General features: G+C 35.2%; 1 protein-coding gene across 10 annotated transcripts in view; it reads right to left on the reverse strand.

The window, feature by feature from the left end:
• Positions 1-26,919, reverse strand: part of Ih (hyperpolarization activated cyclic nucleotide gated potassium channel Ih) — a 205,384-nt gene that overhangs the window by 34,743 nt on the left and 143,722 nt on the right. For 6 of the 10 annotated variants that reach the window (XM_067773685.1, XM_067773684.1, XM_067773689.1 and 3 more), the window contains 3 exons: positions 26,417-26,512; positions 8,710-8,859; positions 8,566-8,642 (listed from right to left, as the gene is read on the reverse strand). In XM_067773685.1, coding sequence (XP_067629786.1) covers positions 8,566-8,642; positions 8,710-8,859; positions 26,417-26,512 — 323 coding nt within the window. The remainder of the gene's footprint in view (positions 1-8,565; positions 8,643-8,709; positions 8,860-26,416; positions 26,513-26,919) is intronic. The other 4 variants (XM_067773693.1, XM_067773691.1, XM_067773692.1 and 1 more) reach the window with 1 other exon arrangement.

Here is a 26,919-nt window from a genome sequence, read left to right on the forward strand (position 1 = left end):
GAAATGCAGAACTGGCTAAGGGGTGGCGGGACTGAGACTGCCCTTGAATTTAACAAAAAAATTTATTTTTGTATGCTAAAAATGTTTTTGAGTCACTTTGAAAATTAAATATGTTAATATTTAATATTTGAAAAATATAAAAAGAAATAAGCCAGATTATTAGGCTGGGCCTAAAACTTTGCTAGGTCAGTGCAAAATATTTTCTTTAATTGAAAAAAATGTTTTTAAGGCACTTTGAAAATTAGATATGTTAAAATTTAGTATTTGAAAATTATAAAAACAAATAAGCCACATTATAAGGTTGGGTCTAAAACGTATTCGTTGTAAAATACAAATCTTTAGGATGTTTCCATGGTTTCCTATATAAATTTTACTGGACATAATAATTACTTTGCTTAAATTCAAGGAAAAAACAAAAATAAAATGTAGTTCATGGTATTATATTTTCACATTTCTAGAATAGGTGTATGTCGTTCACCAACCTAACGTTGTGAACCTAGATTTGCTCACAAAGCGTTTAGTTCCAGCATTATGTTGTTAGTTGCAATGAAATAAAATGTATAGCGCAGTTAAATTTTAGTAACGAAGGGTTCAAAAATTTGCGTTCTGGTCGAACTATGTGGAAAACTCAGTAGAGCATAAACGAAACTAAGCAATTTTGTTAGTTCTATTTCTATAGATGCTTACTTTTTCTCTTAAAGTTTAAACTTTATATCATAGCCTAGATTCAGTAAGTGTGAGTTTTGATACCTGGCATCAGGGGATAATGCTAGCACCTACGGGGATAATTTTACACAAAATATTTCTTCCAAAATCAAATCTCTTTTGCATTTGCTTCAATAGCTGAATATAAAAATAAAATTTTTTAATCGCATTCGTTGTACATTTATAAAGTTATCGACTTCAAGAAGTATTTCTGCCTTCCAGTTAAAATATTTCTTGTGCTGGGTGAAAAAGATTTAAATATCGACGTGCCTTCACAAACTCTCAATATCTCTCGGTAGGCTTAAATTAAGTAAGTGGCAAGTACACTTATTACAAAATAAATTAGTTTCATTATTTTACTTAGTTTTCAATTCATTAAATTCCACGCTCCATCAGTTGCAAGCCTTGTCATATTTCTTAGTGACAAAAATCTTTCACTAAGTGTTTAATAACCGGTGGAAATACCTAGTAATTGTTATTATAAATATTAAACAAGAGTTTTTTCATAAGTCGGCTGTTTCATCAACAATTAACGACAGTGTGTTTGCCAACACTTTTCTTTTTAATGCCTCGCCTAAATTATTTCCTAGGTGAAATGTCACTGTTCTCGTACATTTTTATTGACTGAGCAATTTTTTGTGGTGAGACATCCATTCAAGTAAATTCAAAATTACATGTGGGTTAACGGATGTGCTGCAAATTTTTTGGGCAATATTGTGAACTTTTACCTGAGTGAAAAAAAAAGAAAAGTACTAAAATCGTGGCAACTGCCTAAAAAGGACCAAACTTTAAGAAAATGGGCCAGTGGACCAAATGGGTTTGGAAGGGAGCATTTTTGGTCCAAATGGACCCAAATTGGCAACCGTGGTTACATACTAAACTTAAGAAATTAATATGCTAAGCATTTAAAACAAGTTTAAATATCTATAGATAATGAGCGAAAACGATTTACGAAAGTGGTCATTGAAAAATCAATGACGATTTTTTGAGAAAAAATATTAAATCCTCGCATAGATCTTGCAAGAGGAGCACTCTTGGCGAAATTAGTTTTAACCTTTTTGCAGCAAAAAGGGTAAGTGACTCGGAGGTTACGCCTAGGAACATTAAAAGTAATCCTTTCCATGAGAAAAGGGCAATCAAGGATCCCTTGAATAATATTGAATATAAAAGTCATCGACAACATAGACCTACGAGTATCCAAAGATTGTAGGTCAATAAGCATGAGACGTGAAGCATACGTAGGGAATCGTCGAATTTTAAGGTTCTTAGAGCGAATTTAAGAAACACCATTTGAATACGTTCTATTCTTTTAATAGAAACTTGGCTATAGGGCCTCCATATGAAAACTGCATACTCAAGACGCGAGCGCACAAATGTTATATATAACATTTTCAGAGAGTAAGGGTCAGAAAACTTAGTGGAATTCCGACGGATAAAACCAAGTACTGAGTAGGACTTTGCAATGATGAAGTCAACATGATTATTAAAGTTCAACTTCGGATCAAAGATAATCCCTAGATCTTTTACTTCAGTAACATTGCGCGGAAAAGTGTTCGAAATGCTATAGTTCGTAATACGAACATTCAAAATTTTAGCAAACGTCATCTTAAAGCACTTTTTAATATTTAAAGGGAGTCTATAACGTAAACATCATGAATGAACAGCGTCAATATCACGTTGAAACTTAGCTTCATCAGAAGTATCCCTGACTACCGCGAAAATTTTGAGATCATCTGCATACAGTAAATAATTTGCAAATAAAAAGCAACTAATTATGATGAAAAGAACAAACAGTAGAGGGCCTAGAACGCTTCCTTGCGGGACACCGGATGAAGCAATGAAAGGTTCTGACGAAACACCATCGATAGTAACAACACAGCGTCTATTAGAGAGGTATGATTGTATCCATTTCAAAAAGCAGGAATGGAAACCCATATAAGCAAGCTTACCAAGTAGTACTCTGTGACAAACTTTGTCAAAGGCCTTCGAGAAGTCTGTATATACGCAATCAACCTGGAATCCAGCTGAGAAAGCAGTATGACAGTAATCTACAAATACGGCTAAATTCGTGGCTGTGGATCGCCCAGACACAAACGCATGTTGATTTTGGCAAATAAGAGATTTGGTTGCAAAATACAGTTTATCTTTTACAATATACTCAAAAAGCTTAGAAATGGTAGAGAGCTTTGAGATAGGTCTATAATTGCGAACATCGTTTTTCTTACCTGATTTCAAGATTGGGACTATGTGAGCAACTTTCCAATCATTAATGAAGGTTCCTGAAGCAAGAGATTTATTGAAAATAATTTTCAATGGTGCAATTAGAGCAGGACATTTTTTTAAAAGGAGTGCCGACAGGCCGTCAATATCGGTTTGAGAAGGCGGCTTAAGTGTGGCAAGCCCTTTGGCAATGTCTTCTGAAGATAGGGTAAGATACCCAAAATTAAGGTGTGAGAAATTTGAAGAAAAGCTTGATGTGGGGGTAATCATTTTCAGTAGTAAAATTAGACTTAAAAAAGTTAGCAAACGGATTAGCTACATCATTGGGCCAATCAGCGAACTGATCATCAAGAAACACTGACTTTGGATTGAAAAAGCATGATCTTTTTGATTTGATAAACGTCCAAAAATATTTCGGATTACTTTTAATACTCCACTCGGCGCCGCGAATGAATTTATTGAACAGATATTTATCTAGGCGATTGAACTCGACAGCAAAGTTTTTATATTTATAATAAAAATATATATTATTAGTGAGCAGAAAACGTTTGTGAAATTTGTTTCTTACCATGGAATACTATGTGGTCGCTTCTTTTTAATGGATATATTATTCATACAGAGCTCATGTATAAATGCTTTGAAGTTGGAAAAGCAATCATCGATACTTGAATTTTCTATTAGAGCAGTCCAGTTGACATCCAAAAATAAACTATTGAGATTCACAAAATCACAGGTATCATATTGTAACGAATGTTAGTAGCACTGAGCAATGCTATCGTCTCTAAGCCGATGCTAACCAGCGACGTGAATGCACATCAATAATTCAATCATTATGTATCTACATAAACGAATAAATAATTGCGTCTACACATATGTACGTATACGAACATCGGAGCGGCAATGCACAAATACATGCATATATCTTATCTGAGTTGTCACAAGAGAGAGCAATAATTTGTGCACGTAGTTGTGGCTGGCGATTTTGTAGCCGAAACTAACTAGTAACTTCTGGAAATAGAAGAGCCTAGATGTATGCAGCGTAAACTATAAAAGCGGGGCAAGCGAGTAAGAAGTAATTCAGTTTGATTTGAGTTGTCAAGCAGTTTGATTAAGACGATATCTAGCAAGCAATAGCAGTGTTATTTTGAATAGTAGAGTTTCATTGAGCTATCAATCAGTGTGGTTATTAAGCAAGCTATTCGTTGCACAGTTTTTTATTGTGAAGTACTTTAATAAAGGCAATTTTACATTATTACAAATTGGAGTTATTTATTCCACAGTTTAGTGATTCGAACTTAGCAGAGGATTGCAAATAAGAGGATTTGCAAGTAAATTCGTTACAATTGGTGTCAGAAGAGGAATTGTTGAATAAATTCCAGAGGACTACAAGGACATGGCAAAGTTCAGTGAATTGAAGATCCAGCAATTGAAGAAGGAGTTGGAGAGCCGTGGATTGAATACAACCGGCAATAAGATCGAACTTCAAGCACGGCTACGAGAGGTAATGGAGTTGGAAGGAATTGATGTGGACGAGTATGTCTTTTATCCCGATGTGGAAGAGCCAGCGACTAAATTGGAAGAGAAGATAGAGACTCCGAATGTAGACACTAACGCGATACTAGCAGTGCTGAAGCAAATGTCATCGCAAATGTCATCTCAACTTGAAGAGCAGAAGACATATATGGCATCCCAGCTGGAATCACATGAGACACGTATTTCAGAAATGTCGACACAGATTACATCAAAGATGGAAACACAACTGAAAGAGCAAGAGGCGCGTATATCATCAAAACTCGAAGCGCGTATAGACGAGAAAATAACGCAGTTTGAAGAAAAATTTGAGGCAGAGGTGGATGCTTTGAGAGGTCGTATACAGGAATTGCAACTTAATCGTCCAGCAGTTTCAGCGAGTAATCCAAAGGTAAAAACACCATCCTTTGACGGTTCTGCTCCTTTCCAGGTGTTTAAGATTCAGTTTGAGAAGACCGCAGCAGTGAACAAGATAAAGTTGCTGCACTATTCGTGGCATTGAAAGGATCTGCTGCTGAAATCCTACAGCCTATTCCCGAGGGAGAGCGGAACAACTACGAAACATTGATGAACGCTCTAGAGAGGCGATACGGAAGCGAACACAGGAAGCAGATACACCAAATAGAGTTGCAAAACCGCTACCAAAAAGCTAATGAGACTTTGCAGGAGTTTGCGTCAGATGTCGAAAGGCTTGCACATTTGGCGAATGCCGACGCACCCGTGGAATACACCGAAAGAGTAAAAATTCAGAGCTTTATAAATGGCATACGGGACGTCGAAACGAAGCGAGCCACATACGCAAACCCAAAGCCAACATTTGCAGAGACGGTATCACATGCATTGACTCAGGAAACCGCCTCACTATTGAGTAAACCAGCATACAAAGCTCATCGTGTGGAAGTAGAAAGGCCAGAGTGGGTAGACACAATTTTGGAAGCACTGAAGGGATCTCAACAGAAGAATGCCAGAGTTATTAAATGTTTTAAGTGCGGCAACCCAGGTCACATTGCACGTCATTGCGATCTTGGTCCTAATAGTTCCAACAATGTGGGTGGCCGTAAACGCAAAGCTGGCGGAAATGAGCAAGAGCGTGTCGAATGTAAAGAACGAAAACTTGCCCCGGCTATTGAATGTCCCGTGATATCTGTGTCGCAAATGGGAAGGAAATCAAGCAGTCTTACCGTCAGAGGGAATGTGGATGGTAAAGAACGTGTACTGACTGTAGATACGGGCGCATCTCATTCCTTGATCCGATCTGACTTGGTCAACAGGAGAGTAAAACCGTTACCTGGAGCAAAGTTGCGTACGGTCACTGGCGAGTATAACCAAGTTCAGGGAGAAGTGATATGTGAAGTATTGATTGGGAAGGTCATGGTTCTACACAAATTTGTTGTGGCGGAGATTGTTGATGAAGTTATATTGGGAGTGGATTTCTTGGTTGACCATGACATCAAGATCGATATGCAGAGAAGGGTGATACGTTATGAGAACCAAGATGTGCCACTTAACTTTAGTTTGGAAAAAGGGTTCAGCAGTAATCGGGTACTGGTGGAGAAGACTCGACGAAGGCCACGAAATTCAAAGGTAAAGCTTGATGGAACAAATGGGCCAAACAAATCAAAGCCGAAGGTACCTGTGAGCGAAACACTGGCATTGAAAAGCCCTAACGGACGTACTAAAACGAAGAAAGATTGCAAGGGTGGTTTCAAGCCAAGGCACACTACTGTTGTGAAGCGTCGGAACGATACTGATTATGCAAAGCAAATCCGTCCAGCGCAAGCTCTACGAAGTAGTTCTTCATTGGCCGAGCAACAGAGTGCGAGGGAACGATCCAGAATAATGAGTAGTAAGATGAAACACAGGTACGACAAGGAAAATAATTCGCAAGGTTTCCGGGAGGGAAATTTGGTACTGTTATACAACCCTCACCGGCGGAAAGGTGTTCCATCCAAATTTCGGTGCAGTTGGGAAGGCCCGTACAAGGTTGTGAAGAAGATAAGTGATATCATCTACCGCATACAAGCAATTGGGAAATCACGAAATAGAAGAGTGGTACATTTGGCGATGCTAGCAGCGTTTAGATTGAGAGATTTGTCTGATCGGGACGATCAGACTTAGGTGGAGGGCAGTGTAACGAATGTTAGTAGCACTGAGCAATGCTATCGTCTCTAAGCCGATGCTAACCAGCGACGTGAATGCACATCAATAATTCAATCATTATGTATCTACATAAACGAATAAATAATTGCGTCTACACATATGTACGTATACGAAATTCGGAGCGGCAATGCACAAATACATGCATATATCTTATCTGAGTTGTCACAAGAGAGAGCAATAATTTGTGCACGTAGTTGTGGCTGGCGATTTTGTAGCCGAAACTAACTAGTAACTTCTGGAAATAGAAGAGCCTAGATGTATGCAGCGTAAACTATAAAAGCGGGGCAAGCGAGTAAGAAGTAATTCAGTTTGATTTGAGTTGTCAAGCAGTTTGATTAAGACGATATCTAGCAAGCAATAGCAGTGTTATTTTGAATAGTAGAGTTTCATTGAGCTATCAATCAGTGTGGTTATTAAGCAAGCTATTCGTTGCACAGTTTGTTATTGTGAAGTACTTTAATAAAGGCAATTTTACATTATTACAAATTGGAGTTATTTATTCAACAGTTTAGTGATTCGAACTTAGCAGAGGATTGCAAATAAGAGGATTTGCAAGTAAATTCGTTACAATATGTTTGCATTTGATTTTAAAAGTTTTACACAGTTCGAGTTTAATTTTGCACATTTTAAATGCACTTGTTGGCAACAAATATTACAGGAGATACAGGTATCCTCCAAGAGTTTATTGTCACAAATTATGCACTTAGACATAGCAAAATAAGAAGAAAATAAAAAGAGTCGTGCGAGCGAATTGAAACACGTCTGTACGCAACGAAGCTGTTTGCTTTTTTTTCGCTATTTCTGCCTCATTTTAACAGCTAGCAACATCAGATTTTACCACAAGCTTACGTATTGGGCATATATGGTTGTCTGAAAAAATCGTCAAGATCGGACATATTTTTGTTGAAATCGATTTTTAGTCCCAAGTGAATTCATGTGCTAAAGACGGTGGTAAGTGTGGTTAAAAAAAATTTTTTTGTCCGATCTTGACGATTTTTTCAGACAACCATCTATGCCCAATACGTAAGCTTGTGGTAAAATTTGATGTTTTGTGCTGTTAAAATGAGGCAGAAATGGGGCAGAAATGGCGAAAACCCTCTTATTGAACAATCGGTTGTATGGGAGGTATATGCTATAGTGGTTCGATCCGGTCGATTCCGACAAATGTCAAATCCCCCACCAATATATGCCTGCTTACCAAATTTCATCAAGATATCTCAAAAATTTAGGGACTAGTTTGCGATCAAACAAACGGACAGACGGACGGACAGGCGGACGGACGGACGGGCAGACGGACATAGCTAAATCAACTCAGCTCGTCCCCTGATAATTTTGGTATACTTATTGGTGGGTCTAACGGAAACATATACATAAAAAATGATTTGGAGCCTTGAAAATGAAAAACATCGATTTCGACCAAAACGAGTCCCAAAAACCAAAAATTTGTATTTTTTTAAACTGTTAATGCCAACGTTTTTATCGCATAATTTTAAGTGTGACAGGAACTATGAGACAAATTCGTTCTCCTCGGCAACACTTTTGCACGTTTCTGAAGAAACCCTTAAAAAAAATGGCGAATAATAAATTTTTTCACCAAAACACTCCTCAAAACCCAAAAAATATATTTTTTTTTTCAAAAATTTGTTATCGCCAAAGCTTTTAGCGGACAATTTGAGTCGGACAGGGTATACATGAAAATTTTAAAATCAAGTGACAATTTTTTAAGTAGGTCATGAAAAAAACCTTTAAAATCAAAAAAAAAAGTCAAGAAACTCAAATTTTGCAGGCTCGAAAATTATTTTTTTGGGTGTGCTTAGTGGAACTTTTTTTCCTGAGCCCAAAATCTATCGAAAAACGATGGCGCGATATAGGTTAATAAATCGACCCAGCTTAATATATAGTATGTATGTTTATATTTATGTATGTCGAAGTATTCAAATGGAAACAAACCTGCCATAACCAATACAAAGCATATGAGACATTGCCTTAAACAAAGCCCATGAATATTGTTCCAGCCAATATGACTCCTGCGGTAAATAATAAAAAGGAGCCATATTATGCAAGCAATTGAGCGTGAAAAATTTTGTTGTTTACCTGTAATTCGTTAATGGATACCCATGAATTTGATGGAAACCCTTGTAGCATTGGCACTAAAAACTGCAAACATCCACTCCAATGACCGATGAGAAGCATCATACAAATCAGATTGAATATCCTCATAAATACGGATGCCATATTAAGGAACTGCAAAAATATTCATCAATGCAAAACTCTTTGAAAACAAATGTACATTTCTTTACAACAACAAATGCGAGTGGTGAAGTTACAAGAGCTGAACACAATAAGTAATACAACTGAACCAACAAAAACAAAAAACCCAAAACCAAAACCAAACCATTCTAAAAATGTAAAGTTCAAACACTATTGCTTCATATTTTCATGGGATATTATTGCATACGCTTCGCTGATTTAGTTTAAATGTTTAAAACAGGTAGGAGTTTCTAAAAATAACATTAGCTGTGTTTTATTTTCCATCAATAGACGTTTACGCTTAAACTTTATATGGACTGCTAAGCGTCAAACTTTAAATACACCTCTGAAATTGCTGCGCATAAAATTAGTATTATGCGGCAGTTACCCACCGACGTGTGCCGTACGTAAGGACGTTTGTCGTACGAAGCACGTTTGACCGAACTCTCAAGCCCGTAGGAATCAATGTGTGCGTCTGTGTACATGTACATAAGATATTTGTGTGTGTATTGTTTACAGATAAGCACTGTTGCCATTGACCATTTTGCATGTATGCTTATGGAAACATCAACTTTTTCCAATTTAATTTTTGATATTGTAAAAGGCCGGAATACTATTAAATAAGTATAAATAGATTAAATATTTATAATCAGCACTTTTACATAATTATTTCGAATTATTTTCACAATTTTTCAAACTTTAATTAGGCGTTTTTGCATAAAATTGCAAACGGTCAAAAATTAGCGCACACAAGTTTACTAGGCAACTCTGTCTAGTGAGAGAGCGATCAGCTGACACGTTCTTACGGAAAAAATCAAAATTGTTTTGATTTCTACGTTCCGGGCTACGTACGTACGGGCGTTGCACGTCGGTGAGTTTTCGTTTACATTGCACACTCATAAGATAGGTCGTGTCAGCTGACACGTTTTTTCTACGTACGTTCGTGAGTAACCACGGCTTTAGCCGTGTTTTTTAACACGCGCGTATACGTTTCGTTTGCGCGTGTTAAAAAACGCCTATCTTCGCTTAGATAATGCTTAGGAGACCCATCTAGCGGCTGTGGTAAAACAACTAGCTACAGCAACAGGGTGTACCGAAAAGCGGAGACGCAACGCTCTGATGGCCATAGGGTATAACATATAGCTGAATCAGTTGCGATGAATTGTGGACACACATATAATACATAGAATTAGTGTACAGGGTGAAACAAAGACACATATTTCAGTTACATCTGAGTATAATGCGTATTGAAATTTAGTAGGACAAAATTTATGCGCAGCAATTTCAGAGGTGTATTTATAGTTTGTCTCTTAGCAGTCAATATAAAGTTTAAGCGTAAACGGATATACGCGTGTTAAAAAACACGGCTATTATTGAATTTCAATACGCATCATACTCAGATGTAACTGAAATATGTGTCTATGGTGTGTATCCACTATTCATTGCAACCGATTCAGCTATATGTTATACACTATGGCCACCAGAGGCTTGTGTCTCCGATTTTAGGTACACCCTGTTCTGTAGCTAACTATTTAACCACTGCCGATAGATGTGTATCCAAACGTAAACATATACGCGTGTAAAAAAACACGGCTCTTATTCATCTTTTATGCGAGGATATATTTTCTTTGATTTTTGTTCTTCGGAGATATAATCTATCAAAACATGGTTTTAAATGTGAAATCTATTTCTACAAATCATTCCATCTTGGCTCATATTAAACTGACAGGTATCATTTTAAGTCCATTTGAATAGTAATCATAGTTGGGCACAGTTCACTAAATTTTCAAATCCACCTACCACTAAAAATGTTATGGCGGCGAAGCATAGTTGAACACCACTAAAAATTTTATGTAGTAGAATTAAAAATTTAGTGTACTGTGCCCAACTAAGATTTTAACTACTCAAGCTTCTAATCTTTTGTAGTGAATTATTTTTTGTAGTGAATTAATAGGGAATACTGAGGTGATATGCAATTTTTTTAAATTAGAATCATAAAATGCTATAAAATAATTAAAAAAAAATTTTACGTTAAACGGTTTTATTGTAAACAATACTTACATTAAGTAATAATAACACTAAAAGCTAGAAAGTAATTAGGTAGGTCCTAGGTACTAGTCATCACACTCCTCATCAATCTAGGGCGTTGATCAGACAAATAAATAAAAGCGTGGGCCGCGTAAAATTTCTATTGATAGTCGACCGCTCATATCTTTACAAATGATATTTTCATATATGTATAAGTAAGACCAATTGAACCTTAATCAAGTTATGCTACGCCTCACGTTTTTAGAAATTTCACGCACCCAACGCTTTTATTTATTTGTCTGATCAATGCGGTTAAGCGCCAATTAAGTAAGATCAATGCCCTAGATTGATGAGGAGTGTGATGACTATTACCTAGGACCCACCTAATTATTTTCTAACGTTTAGTAATATTATTTACTTCATGTAAGTATTGTTTTCAATAAAACCGTTTAACTTGACATTTTTTAAAATTATTTTATTTACTTAAGTTTCACTTACAAAATTTTCACTTATGTGCTCCAAAGTATTTTGATGTCACTTTTACCGGACTGTATGTATATGTGTTCCTAATATGAGCCAAATCGGACCAAAAATACGATTTTATTTATCGATCCATGCGCTACCTAATGCAGTTTTTTCTTTTTATGACATTGTCATCGGGTTCTGAACTATATTCCAAGGTTCAAGCTTGTAGCTTATCGGGAAGTTACTTAAATTTCTATTACAAAATTCGTAAACAACGCTACACAGAGTCAAGCTAAATAAAACCGTTTAATAAAAGAACTACACAGGCCGACAGCATCTCAGACCCAGAAACCGGACTATATATTTTCGAAGGATTTTGATCCGATGAATCGAAATCTGGCCTCAGCTCTGGTTTTCAAGATACCCTATCCTAAAATTGCAAACACAACATTTTTGCCCATATTTGAGGTTATGTAGCCTTGCAGATGTTTTCTTTCACCAAAATTAAAGGCTGGCATCTTTAAATACAAGTATTCTTCTTTCAAATGGCGTTGAGTTTGCTCAAATAATAATAATTTTTTTCGTTGAGATATCGTAGTTTGAAATTTTCATGTTTCTAAATTTTCCTACACCTGAAAATCAGGGTTAAGTGGGTTAGCCTGTTTGCGGTATGATAGGGGTGGTTTCTAGGGGTTGGGGCTGTGGCTGACTTGGTACACGAGGGTTAGATAGTGTGGGGTGGAGTGAGTTAGCACACTTGTGGTGTGAGACAAAATTTTAAGAAAAATTAAATTCAAGAAAATTAGTAATCGACTATTCATGTCTATGTTATCTCAATCGATTTTCAGGTGTAGGGAAATTTAGAAACATGAAAATTTCAAAATGCGATATCTCAGCGAAAAAAAATGATATTTGAGCAGACTTAACGCCATTTGAAAGAAGAAGACTTGTATTTAAAGATGCCAACCTTTAATTTTGGTGAAAGAAAACATCTGCAAGGCTACATAACTTCAAATATGGGCAAAAACGGTGTTTTTTGCATATTTCAGCGCATCATAAACCTTCTGAAATATATAGTATGGTTTCTGGGTCTGAATGTTGGTTAAATTTTGTCGGCTTGTGTTATCAACTAGACCTATGTATATACTATTTTTTATCCGGAATTGTAAATGGTGGAAAAAAAAATACCCCGGACCGCTTTAATACCGCTGTCGCACTTTGAAAATAGCCCTAGATGCGCATTGGCCATACCTTTTAAACCGCCCAACGAGTTTATGAAAGGCCAGATTTATGGAATATCATAATTTTATCCTCGCATATCACAAATTTTGTGTAGCAAGATTTATGTGTGGACATACATTGAAATCATCTGTCAGGCCAGGCGTTCCATGTAAATCCGTCATAAGTCCGCTCAGTGGCATAACTATATAATCTGGTGCCCGTGGCAAATTCTTTTAATGGGACCTTATCAATAAAAATCGTCACGATGTACTCAGTTTAATCTTAAAAAACTTCGAGATTTTCATCGTACCCAATTACACGTTTTATATGTCCCGCTAATGACCATAGGCCTCATCTCTTAGGCAAGAGAGAATGGTCTGTAGTCCATGCTAGCCCAATGCGGAAACCTGAATTCATTTACAATGAAATAAAAATAACAATTTAATTTCAACAAGATATTTGTTAAGAAAGATCTTTTTTTCGAGATTTCTGTTCCGCAAAAGTGTCTATAATTTCATCAAAGATCGGGCTGTAGAATTTTCTTAAGTAGGTTTTTAATAATTTTAGTTGTGAATATGATCGTTCAGCACTAGCTGTAGTCACAGGAATTGTAGAAAAGGTAATGCGGTGCATACTTCAGGAAAGCTGCAAGACATAAAATGATTTATTATTATTAATAAATCAGCGAGGTCTCTAATAAACGACAAGTTTCTATTTCGTCTCTGAAGGTGGGTCGAAAACTGAGAACTTCCCCAGAAAAGAATTGAGATATGTCTTTTTTACATAAGATAGAGCCATTTATTAATAGATCAGTGTCATTTAAAACTATTAAAGTTGAAGGCTGCAAAAAACTGGAATTTGAAACAATTTCATTCATAGCGCGATTTCAGTTGGCGTACAATGATGTCCAATAATCGATAAAATGTGTTCACTTTGAACAAACTTTCCGGATCTTGAAGACGCTCATCTTCACAAAGTTCATCAAAATGGCGTTTTACCATGCTCTGAGGAGTTTTAGAAAATTCAGGGGTGATGGACAATTTTTTTGTTACACTATTCGCTTCCAATTTTAAATTTTCAAATTCATGTCGATACCTTCCAATTCTTCTATATAAATTTTCAAACGTTTTAAGGCATTTGAAAGTGGGGTAGCCTTAGACTAAAGTGCTTTAGAGGCTGCATCGATAGTAAGTAGGATCTGGCAATGGAAACCCAATAAAATAACAAAATTTTAGTTTTCGATCTTCTTTTTGAGTGACACAGCTTCATTTCTTTCATCCCATTTGCAATTTAGAATGTTTTCGTTAGCGCTTTTTGGACTTCCACACACCGAACTTTTAAAGCAAAAACGGCATCATAACCTCCTGCCCATCTAGTAGGGTTTTATGTTTTTAATGTTATTGAAGTTAAAGGCTCAACTTCTTTATTATATACAAAACTTCCATCTTTTGATACTATGCCGAAAAAATTATAAATTTTTTGAATTGTTTAAAAAAAATGGTGCATATAAATAACCTCCCTCTCGTGTAACGTGCACATTTCTAAAAATGAACCAACATCTTTTTATTTAGTTTGGTTGAAATGCTTAACGATTAATGATGTATATTGGAACGATTTTCCGTCATCCCTTGTCAAATTTGGTTTTGAGACAAACCGGTTTCGGCGTTGTGCCATCATCAGTGTCGATTTTCGTTCTGATCTGTTGTTGTCGTTTGTCCTGTATTTATAGTTCCTAGGTATATGAGCAGGTATTGTCAAATTGATGCTCTTGTATATTTAGTTATGTGTATGTGCTGTGTGTTCATTCAGAACCGAGGGTGGTTTACTAATCGATTTGTGTGGCTGACTGGGGTAGGTAGAAATCTGTGATTTTAGTCGTTTGACCTTCTTTGTCGGTTTTTGGTTTTGGTGTGTTAATTGTTTTGTGTTTATTTGTTGTTGTGTGTTTGTCTGTTGTACCTGTGTGATTAAGTTGTTTCCTGTAAACAAGTTTTAAAGGCTCGAATATTGTGTCAGAAATTGTGTTTATCTGTTCGTTTATTATTCTATCGTCGAATGTTTTCTGTTTGTAGATTTCCATGTTTTCGAGTACGTTGAACGTCGGCCCTTTTCCTGTATGTGAAGAACCCTAACTGTTTTATTGATGTTTGCTGGGGAAAATTCATTCTCGACCATGTGATTCGCGAAGTTAGACTCGGGTATAATGTTTGGATTCCGTATTTTTTTGTTGTAATCTCTAATATGTTCTCTGAACCTCGTTCTTATTTGCCGTCCTGTTTGTCCTATGTAACTATGCTGGCATCCGCAGGTAAGTTTGTATACGCCGTGGCTGCTAAACGGATCCTCTGAGTTAATGTTAGTTCTTAGTTTTCGCCCTAGATTGTTCGATGTTTTGAATGCTGTGTTAATGTTGTATTTTTTAAAGAAGTTTGCCAATTTATATGTTTCTTTTCCAGTATATGTCATAGTCGTCCAGCTATTATTTTCCTTTTCATTATTTCTTTTTGGTTCTCCATTTGTCCTTCTGAGCTTATCTACTAGTGCTTTTTTATATCCGTTGTTTGCAGCGATATTATATATGACCTCAAATTCTCTCTTATATTCCTCTTGTGTAAGAGGTGTTCTTTCAAGTCTAGTCATTTGTCAAGTCTAGTGATTTGAGGTATTGTGTATTATTGTGTCGGTGGCCGTTGACTTTCTATATATGTCATAGTTAAATCTTTTGGCTTCTTTATCAATATTTATCGTGAGGTCTAGATAGTTGATTCCTCCGTCTTTTTCGGTTTCCATTGTAAATGTTATATTTCCGTGCTGCTTGTTGAGGTACTCCAGTACAAGCTCTTCGTTATTAGTAGTTAAAACGCATATTATGTCATCCACGTATCTAGCATAAAATTACACGCCTAATTTGGACTTCAGCTCCTGTATGTACTTTTCTTCCAGATTTTGCATGAACACTTCCATAAGAATTGCTGATGTGGGGCTTCACATTCCCAGACCGTTTGTTTGTCTATATATTTTATTGTTGAATTTAAAATAGTTTTGACGTAAAGTGGTTCTTAGTGTATTTGTGATTTGCATACTTTTCACTTTGTTTTTTGTGTTATGAACTATTGTTGAGCTAACTATGGCCAAAGTCTCCGATAGTGGTATAGATGGGTATAAATCTTTTATGTCAAAAGATACCAATTTGCTGTTTCTTGTTAGCTCTACGGTCTCGAGTCTCTCTATTAGTTCTGTTGTGTTAGCTATTGCATATTCGTTCCTTAGCTCCAGAGTATCTATCAATATCGTTTTTAAATATTTGGACAGTTTGGAACATGGTGCCGATTTAAAATTAATGATGGGCCTCATTGGCGTGTCCGGCTTGGGGATTTTTGGTAGCGCAACCAGTGGAGGAGCCGAAGGGTTCATTTGGACCAATCTATGTGCCATGTTAGAATCTACTATATTGGTTGCATTTTTTATAGCAACTTTGATTTGTTTTTGGTATTCATCTGTGGGATCCTCTCTCATTCTACGACATTTCATTTCCTCTATGAGATCCTCGGTTTTGGATATATATTGCTCTTTTTCGATTAGCACAGTGGTGTTTCCTTTGTCCGCTTTCGTTGTGACAATATTGTTTTTCCTTAGTTTATGCCGTAGATTCTTTATTGTTTTCTCCTCTGTATTCGATTTTTGTCCTTCCTGTGCTTTCACCTCCTTTTTTATGATTTCTCTGCACATGTGTCTTGCGTGCTCCTGTTCCTCCTGTGGTATCAATGATATTGCGATCTCCGCATCTACAATCGCTTGCTCCGTTTTTGTTACTGTATTCTGGTCCATGATATTGTGCTTCAGGCCTTTTTCGAGAAGTTGTGCCTCTTCCTTGGTAATGGCCACTGTTGTGAGGTTAACGAACTTGTCATGAAACTGGTGAGTGTTTTGGTTTTGGTTACCCTCTCGTCGTCCTGCCAGCTTGTCCAATTTTCGGTTCAGCGACCTGTATTTTTGTTGTAGTTCCTGATCGACCTCTGTCTTAATGCGGTCGAAACATTCCATTAATGCAGTCTTAGGTAGTTGTTCTGCCAATCTTAAATGGATAGATAATAACTCGGCATTTATCTCATCCTTCTTCGAGTATAAGCTTTCCAACTCATATTTTAAAAAATCCTTTCCCGCTTTTCTAACTGTTTTCCTGCTAGATTTGGTATTTGCCTTTATTGTTATTTTTGCGAATTTCGGAGTAACATTCAATTCCAGGCATTGTTTGTTGAACCAAATGCTCGCCTTTGCTTTATATATTTTCAGTAGGCGTCGCTTGTAAATTGTTAGTAGTCCGTTCGCGTTCAAGTTAAAAGCCTGACAAGCAATAACTGACTTATCTTGTTTGGTTGATTTCCCGACAGGGTGGATAAATGATGTATATTGGAACGATTTTCCGTCATCCCTTGTCAAATTTGGTTTTGAGACAAACCGGTTTCGGCGTTGTGCCATCATCAGTGTCGATTTTCGTTCTGATCTGTTGTTGTCGTTTGTCCTGTATTTATAGTTCGTAGGTATATGAGCAGGTATTGTCAAATTGATGCTCGTGTATAACTAGTTATGTGTATGTGCTGTGTGTTCATTCAGAACCGAGGGTGGTTTACTAATCGATTTGTGTGGCTGACTGGGGTAGGTAGAAATCTGTGATTTTAGTAGTTTGACCTTCTTTGTCGGTTTTTTGTTTTGGTGTGTTAATTGTTTTGTGTTTATTTGTTGTTGTGTGTTTGTCTGTTGTACCTGTGTGATTAAGTTGTTTCCTGTAAACAAGTTTTAAAGGCTCGAATATTGTGTCAGAAATTGTGTTTATCTGTTCGTTTATTATTCTACCGTCAAATGTTTTCTGTTTGTAGATTTCCATGTTTTCGAGTACGTTGAGACGTCGGCCCTTTTCCTGTATGTGAAGAACCCTAACTGTTTTATTGATGTTTGCTGGGAAACATTCATTCTCGACCATGTGATTCGCGAAGTTAGACTCGGGTATAATGTTTGGATTCCGTATTTTTTTGTTGTAATCTCTAATATGTTCTCCGAACCTCGTTCTTATTTGCCGTCCTGTTTGTCCTATGTAACTATGCTGGCATCCGCAGGTAAGCTTGTATACGCCGTAGCTGCTAAACGGAACCTCTGAGTTAATGTTAGTTCTTAGTTTTCGCCCTAGATTGTTCGATGTTTTGAATGCTGTGTTAATGTTGTATTTTTTTAAAGAAGTTTGCCAATTTATATGTTGCTTTTCCAGTATATATCATAGTCGTCCGCTATTATTTTCCTTTTCATTATTTCTTTTTGGTTCTCCATTTGTCTTTCTGAGCTTATCTACTAGTGCTTTTTGACAGGGGATGACGGAAAATCGTTCCAATATACATCATTTATCCACCCTGTCCGAAAATCAACCAAACAAGATAAGTCACTTAACGATTAACTTGAAATTTTATTATGGTCTTTAGTTGTCTCACTTTGAATTTTAAGCAGAAGTTAGAAAAGTATACTTTTCAAATATGTACAATGTAAAAAAAAAATATTTTTGAGCTCGCGGCCTCTTGGCCCGGGTCCTTTTTGGGTCGGGAGCCCGTGGAATTTTGCCAGCCCTGCCACCCAATAGTTACGCCACTTATTCCGCCTTTATGGAGTAGTCAAAAAGAAGTAACACGCCAAGAGTTCTAAATCCGGTTTATGTGTGTTTAATAAAAGCATGGAAAATTCAATAATCACATAAATTTCTACTGTTTTGGACATATGTATATAGTTTTGTAAAAGTAAAATTGTTGATTTCCGTCTTCGTATTTTAATAACTTTCGCGACATTTTTGGACTTGCTTAGCAGTCAACCCCTGTGACATTGATACAAGTAAGAATCGATACTTTCATTTCGATCTTGCAGATATGGATACTTTTTTTCCATGCGTCTTGCAGGTACAGGCTTCATAAATTAATGCAAAGAACCGTAACCCTTTTTTTGAAAGGGATTTCTTTATTTTTCATTCAAATCCTTCGCTTTAAAGACATAAAACCCAAAATATGTAGTGTTTGAGCAGAACATCAATAGTAGTATAACAAACAATTTTGCCATATACATACATATCTACTTATTAAATAGGTTGCTGCAATTAAACAACGAGCACCTAGCTTTATAAACAATTTAATAGCTTCCATTGACCATATTCAGTAGCACAATTATAAAATATAATTATAGTAAATATATGTATGTAATTAGTTAAGTAAGTATTTGAAATGCAATTAGTTGGTCCTTATCGGGACTAAGTAAAAAGCGTTGTCTTGTGTATATATGTATCTTTGTATAACACATAATTATTATCTAAGTAATATAGCTTGCTAGGTTAAGCAACGTCTACAAATTTTTCACCTGCAAAAAATGCGATTAGTTTACGATGAGCCATAAAGGTGTATGTAACTATAGTCAGTTTTGATCTTTTTATTGGAGATTAATTGTTTATGCCCGATGTGCTGGGCCTCCTCATATACTCCTATGGACGAATCTTTTTCTAGTCCTCTTTGTACCCCTACGGGTAGTGTTCGACAGGTCCAATTTTTATCCCTACGCAAAAACTCACACCAACTCAAGCAGTTACAGATTTGGTGTTGTTTTGATATTGTAGTAGAAAAGCAATAAAAAAAAACTATGATATTACAATATTATTTTGGCTTTCGTATGGAGCTTCTCATTTATCTTAAATCCTTATTATTTTAATTCTATTTTATTTTTTATATTATGTTTTACGGCATCTCTTTTATTTTTCTAATTTTATTGAAATTTTTCTTTAGTATTCTTAGAATTCTTAGAAACCAACTATACCCATAAGAGACCAGTGGACATCAATTACCGCGGATCGTTCTATTTAGGGATTATTCGCACGATTTTTTAAGGGTACAGATATATACTGCGCGTCACTTGAATGGAACCACCTTGGTTCTCTCTTTGTACGTTCACATTTTATATTTGTAATTATCACTCATTTTATGCTATGTTAACAAATTGAAGTTATAAAAAGTGACATAATTTATTTTTTTTAAATTTGTTTGTTGAGCAATTGCGCAATTTCTCTCATACTCTCAGAAGCAAATATCTGATATTTTAATTAGAAGAGAGTTCGTAATAAAGAAAACACGTTATTACAGTCAAATTAAAAGTGATATGGTAAAAAATCATCGAGGTGGAGAATTTTGGTTGGAAGCAGCTTTCTACTACTTTTCCAGTAAACTTAAAATTTTATATTGCAATGGAGCACACGACGGAAGAGCAGCTCGGCCTGAAATTTCTTGGGAGGTTATCGCACCTTGTACTTTTTTTGAAACGAGTACCAAATCTTTATTGTAAATTCGATATAATTTCCATAGTCAGGACTGTCAACATAAGAGAATAAAAAAGCTTTAAATACCAATAATTAAAAGGTTCAAGGGATTAAGGGTTGCAATTTACTACAAAATAAACATTACTTTTATATAAACTTAAAAAAAATACGCATCAATTTAAGAACGAAGTAATTGGTTTATGTACATAAGAGATTGTTTATCTATACAAAGGTAATCTTAAAAAATTAATAGAGCAAAGAGTTTCATGGAAATGAAAGGAGTTTTTTTTTTTGAAAGTGAGTATTATTTGAATCAAGATTTACTTCATATACACCTGCGAATAAAAAATAGCTACAAAAATAAGTTGCAAAATTTTCATAGTTATTTTCTTTATCTGTAAACAAAGGTTGAAAACGTTTTGAAAATGCAGGAAGTTTTGAGAAATATGAATGGATGAGTTTTGTAATTAAGTATATTTTTTTAAGGGATCAGTTTTTGTTCCATATCAAAAATAAAATTTTACTCATTTGTATGGAAGAATATTTTAACCAACTTAGAAACAGAATTGCCAAAAATCATTGCCAGTTTTAATAGACTGCAACAGGACTCAATGCTTCGGTTATATAGCGTCCAAAATTTTTGGACGAACATACTACCTGATCTCGGGACCTGCATAACACAATAGGGGTGGAAGGTAGGCGCAAGAAGCATTTACAATTTAGATTTTGGGCGCTCAAATGGTGGACGAGGCGGCACACGTGTACGCATGGTTGCAAAGTAATGGAAGGGGTAGAATCTGCGGTATACTGTGCGGTTCACTGTAGTGTTTTTCAGGCGTAAGTAGTAGCCTTGACCAAAAAAGTAGACACTGGAGGAAAGTAGCTTTCATTGCAACTTCTTCAACTTTGGCTGTCAATAAGCCAAACATCAATAAAGCAATAATCTCACATAGCAGAACATCGAAAAAAATGTTAGAGTCAGAGGCCGATCCAAGATTCCGAATCTCATATAAAATTTCCAATTACCTCGACGCGTGTTCTACCCAGCGTAATTTTTTTCTCATTTTGTTGCATGGTCGTGGTGCCCCGAAGTATGTATAAGTTTAGATTAATGGGTAGTTATTAAGAAATCTATCGCAAGATTCCAAATTCCCCGTACAGATTTTATAAATATCTCTACGCATTTCCATCCCTGTTTAATCAAGTAAATTTTTGTATCCTTAATATTGCATTTTATTATATTATATTATTTTTGTTCAAAGATTTAAGTCTCTAGCACAACGGAAATTTACTTAAAATTCGGGCATGTTTTTTGATTTGCTGCGCCATCTAGCGTATTTTCCCTCATGTTAATTCGTCATCGGGTTCTTAAGTATGCTCCAAGTATCAATACTCTAGCTCCACTGGTATATACTCAAAAATCGATTGCATCAAACGAAGCTAAGTAATATAAAGGATAGAACACACAATGGACATAATTTACGAGTTCCTGCTCTTTATAGAAATCTGTAGTCTACCATCAACCAGTATTCGACATCTTTTCAAAAATGGCGATGTACCATGGCGACAGGGGCTACATTTATATATAGACATTCATATGAGGACGACTTTCAAATGTACCATTCCATATTTGCATAGGTTTAAATTTGTTTATATTTAATTCACATATTTATGTATTTATTTTTAGTACTAAGCCTAAAAAACATTCCAAAATAGTTACACTTATACATAAATAGGTTTGTGGGTGTGTGTTTTGTTTATTAAAAAGAAATCTTGAAAGCTTAAGGAAACTTTCGAATTAATAAATAAATTATTTATTTACATTAATACCTAAAATTCCACTTATGTATGTATGTAGATTAGGCTGCACGATTAAAGCTTGTGATATTGAAGCGCTGCGCATCGTAATTACAATAACACATTAATATATACAATGCAATGTATGCGTATATGCATAAAAACTTTTATTAAGTATTACATATATATTATTAAAACATAATTAAGTTTTTAACTAGCATCAGTTTAGTGAATGTGATTTGATTATAAGCAAAAAATTAATAAGAGAATTTTTGAAGCGCTAAAGTAAAAAGTTTGGCATAAACAAAGCTTTTCACGATTTGCATATGAATGTATGTACATATGTATGCAAAAAAAAAATTACAGACATTTGCTAATAAATAATATTCTTAATTGGTTATGTTTTCTTCATCACTATGCGGACTGATTCCCTTAAAAAGGTAAATGAACTAAACTGAGCTGAACTGAAGTACAAAATCATTTTTATTGGAATGAAGCTGAACTGGATAAAAGAGGTAAGAACTAAATCTTAACGAAAGTAAAATGGATTGCAAAGTTCTTGATACATATATATATATATACATACACGTATGTATGTATGTATGTATGTTTGTATGCAAGGTATAATAGCCGAATGCAGAGAAATTTGCAAAAGTAAATGCATGATATCAGTAAGTAAGTATACATACATATAATGCCATATAAAAGCAAATAAATTGATTACGTTAAATTGCAAAATTTTCTTTTTCGAACGACATTTTTCAAAATATGGAATAAGGACCATTTTTATACTCAGCTGAGCAGAGCTCATAGAGTATATTAATTTTGTTCGCATAACGGTACCCCGTAACGGCTTAAACTAATCGAGATAGATATAGACTTCTATATATCAAAATGATCTGGGCGAAAAAAGAAATTCATTTAGCCATGTCCGTCTGTCCCATCTTAATGAAATATGTAAGTTCCTGGGAACTCATCTCAGAACGCTATTTAAAATGAACGAAATCGGACTATAACCACTCTCACTTTTTCGACATCGAAAATTTCGAAAAACCGAAAAACTGCGATAATTCATTACCAAAGACATATAAAGCGATGAAGCTCGGTAGGTTGGTTGACCTTATGATGCAGAATAGAAAATTAGTTACAAATTAGTTAGTGGCACCGCCCACTTTTAGAAGAAGGTACTTTAAAATAAATAAAAAAATTTAATGGCGACCACCGTGGTGTGATGGTAGCGTGCTCCGCCTACCACACCGTATGCCCTGGGTTCAAACCCCGTGCAACGCAACATCAAAATTTTAGAAATAAGATTTTTAAATTAGAAGATCTGAGCGGAGTCGCTCCTCGGCAGTGTTTGGCAAGCGCTGCGGGTGTATTTCTGCCATGAAAAGCTCTAAGTGAAAACTCATCCGTCCGGCCAATTTGTAGGGAAAATCAAGAGGAGCACGACGCAAATTGGAAGAGAAGCTCGGCCTTAGATCTCTTCGGAGGTTATCGCGCCTTACATTTATTTTTTATTTTTTTATTTAAAAGTTCTGCCAGCTGTAATTTGGCAGTCGTTGAAGTTATCATGATGTAATTTGGTAAGAACGTTACTCCTATTGCTATATGTGTTCTAAATAAAAATTAGCGAAATGGGATAACAAACACGCCCACTTAAAAAAAGTTTTAAACGTCAAATTTTAACAAAAAATTGAATATCTTTACAGTATATAAGTAAATTATGTCAACATTCAACTCCAATAATGATATGGTGCAACAAAATACAAAAATAAAAAAAAATTTGAAAATGGGCGTGGATCCGCTTTTTTCATTTATTTTGTCTAGAATACTTTTAATGCCATAAGTCGAACAAAAATTAACCAATTCTTGAGAAATTTGGTAAGGGCATAGCTTTTATGACGATAACTGTTTTCTCGGAAAATGGGTGAAATGGGTTGAAGCCACGCCCAGTTTTTATATACAGTCGACCGTCTGTCCTTCCGCTCGGCAGTTAACACGATAACTTGAGCAAAAATCGATATATCTTTACTAAACTTAGTTCACGTACTTATCTGAACTCACTTTATCTTGGTGCTAAAAATCAGCGAAATCCGACTATGAACGGAAATTCCGAAAAATGAAAAAAATGCCATAATTCTATGCCAAATAGGAAAAAAGGGATGAAACATGGTGATTGGATTGGTTTTTTGACGCAAAATATAAATTTAGGAAAAGATCAATTTTTGAGTAACTTTGCGGTGAGCTAGAGACTTGAACCTTGGACCGTGGGTCAGAACCCGGTGACAATGCAACATTTGATCAAAAAAATTCGCTAGGTGGTACGCGGATCGAGATAGTAAGAAAACAAATTTTAATTTGGGAATATTCCTATTTATTTTTAACTAACTTCCCGGTTATCTAGAGACTTGAAACTTGGCACTTAGTTAGAGGCCTGGTGACAATACAACTTATAGAAAACAAAGTTCCGCTAGGTGGCGCGCTAGTCAAGATAACTGCAAATCCTTTATAAAAGGGGGAATCTTGTGATCGATTTTCGAGTAACTTCTCGATGAGCTAGATACATGAAACTTGGGCCGTAAGTCAAAACCCGGTGACAATGCAATATTTTATCAAAAAAATTCCGCTAGGTGGCACATGGATCCAGACATTGAGAAAACTAGTTTTAAATTGGGAATCTTGCAATCGATTTTTAACTAACTTCCTGGATATCTAGAGACTTGAAACTTGAAATATAGTTTTAACTCGGTGACGGTGCAATGTTTGATCAAAAAATTTTAGCTACGTAACGCACAAGTCGCACTATTTAGAAGATTAGGCCATACCTTCATGGCTAGCCTCCTGAGTGTTGCAGGCGTTGTAGAATTCCACCTCGTTGAAGGTCCAACTCAATGCACGTCCTTGCATACTTTTAGGCGTACGCGACTTTCACCACGATTCTTTTAGACTTTCAGGCGTATGCGAATTGCTCCACGATTTTCAGCTGACAAACGAGGTGGAATTCTCTTGTTATGCTGCGAGGTGGAATTCTGTTGTTTTCGCCAGTGTTGTCAGCGAAAATTCCACTAATTCTATTAAATCTTGCTATTTTGAACAAATAAATAAAGATAATAATTTTCACTTAGGAATTACTTAAATTACTAATCAAAGTTGCAATTGTCTTTTTGTAGGCAGTACTAAAAAATTCAAAATAAAAAGATGATACAAAAATTTTAAGGACTACCTTTATATAAATGGACCAAAGTTGCAATTGTCTTTTTGTAGGCAGTACTAAAAAACTCAAAATAAAAAGATGATACAAAAATTTTAAGGACTACCTTTATATAAATAGACCAAAAAATAGAAGGCAATTTTTCCTTCAATACACACATGGTCTTGTTGAGTTTTGACTAAAAAAATTTAACAATAGCTCTTGTAAAAGAATTTTAGGATTTAAAATTATCAAGGTGGAGTGCGTGTTTAAATTTTAAATAATCAATTAGTTAATCCCAAGTACATGGTTTGCCTTAAATTAAAACATTTCGCTCCACCTTTATAGTTTTAAATCCCAAATTCTTTTACAAGAGCTATTGTTAAAGTTTTTTAGTCAAAACTCAACAAGACTATGTGTGTGTTAGAGGAAAAATTGCCTTCTATTTTTTGGTCCATTTATATAAAGGTAGTCCTTAAAATTTTTTTATCATCTTTTTTTAATGTATTTATTAAAAATTCGTGGTGAAAATGGTTTAAGTTTTTTTTCAAATAATGTGTAATGAAAATGAAATTTCGCAGGCTCGAAAATTATTTTTTTGGGTATGCGTAGTGGAACTTTTTTTCCTGAGCCCAAATCCTGTCGAAAAATCGATGGCGCGATATCAGTTAATAAATCGACCCAGTCTAATACATATTCTTTTTGACAAAAATATCCGCATACTTGAAACGATGCTAACTGTGGTAATAAATTCTTTAGAAAGTGCCTGCAAAAATGCTATGTATAACATTATAGATTAATAGTTTCTGTAAAACAAATATATAATATCACGAAAAAGCAAATACCAAATAGAAAAATTATTGGAAAACTACTTTAGCTACGTAACTAGGTGCCAACATTTTTTTAAATTTATTGCGGGAAATTTTTAACCCTCTTAGTTCTGCTACAAGCTAATGTACATATCTCGTATTCATACATACATAAATTTCCCTCTTTAAATTTTTGCTTGCCAATGTTAAGCCCATTTGCAGAACGACAAATTAACTTTTTAACTCAAATTTAATTTTAAAATTCGTGAAAAATGCATAGTTTTACTGCTCAGGAAGAGTTAACTCTGAGTTAGAAGGATAACTTGTCCTTTTACATGTTAGTCTGAGAGGTGGGCTGTGCGCAACTCCTTATACATACATACATACATATGTATATACATACTTATAATGAGTACTGTAATGTGTACCAGTAAGTGCGTTACAAGAAAAGAAGCGGCTTAAATTTTTACGCATTTAAAAAGTTTTTCGTCAATCTAAAAGGCAGACTTAGAAATATTTTCAACTCAAAAAGGAAGCAATCAAGAAAAGCTAACGAAAATAAAAATCAGAACTATTTGAAACTGAAATTGGGTAAGTCATTCCTCGTTAGTGATTCAATAATATTTAACATAAATAGCAATCAATTAATCAGTCAAGGGTTGCATTTACAAAAAAAAAGTATTGAAATATTGTTGTTTGGGTTACCTTCAAAATGAGGTTGCTTTTAGTCACGCCATCTTTGTCTTTTCTATGCATTCTCCCTCTTCGATCAGCACTTTTTTTTTGCAGATTCTGCAGAATCTAGAACCATACATACACACAATCCCCGATAAGCTAGTCTTCTTATTACATGTATTTCTCAATTATTATTTAATAAAGTACTTAGGGTATTTAAAAATCAATGGTCATGTTACATATATTTTTATGTGCGGGTTATTTTGTGTATGTGGAATTGGGAAAAAGTGTTAATATCTCAACTAGTTTTTGGTGTTTTATCAATATTTCGCAATATGATATTGTTTGCGAGCAAAATAAAACCTCCGTACTGGTGCAGTGTAGATATTAATAAAAGCAAAAACTAATCAGTGAGTTTCCTTTGTTATTCTTCCTCTGTAAGCGGACGAGCTTACCTAAATAGATAGTCATATGATTACCTATTGGCTATCAAAAAATAAATGATCCTGAGTGACGTAAGTAAGCATTTATAT

Source organism: Eurosta solidaginis, chromosome 3 (genome assembly GCF_040869045.1).
Source record: "Eurosta solidaginis isolate ZX-2024a chromosome 3, ASM4086904v1, whole genome shotgun sequence".
Taxonomy (NCBI): Eukaryota; Metazoa; Arthropoda; class Insecta; order Diptera; family Tephritidae; genus Eurosta; species Eurosta solidaginis.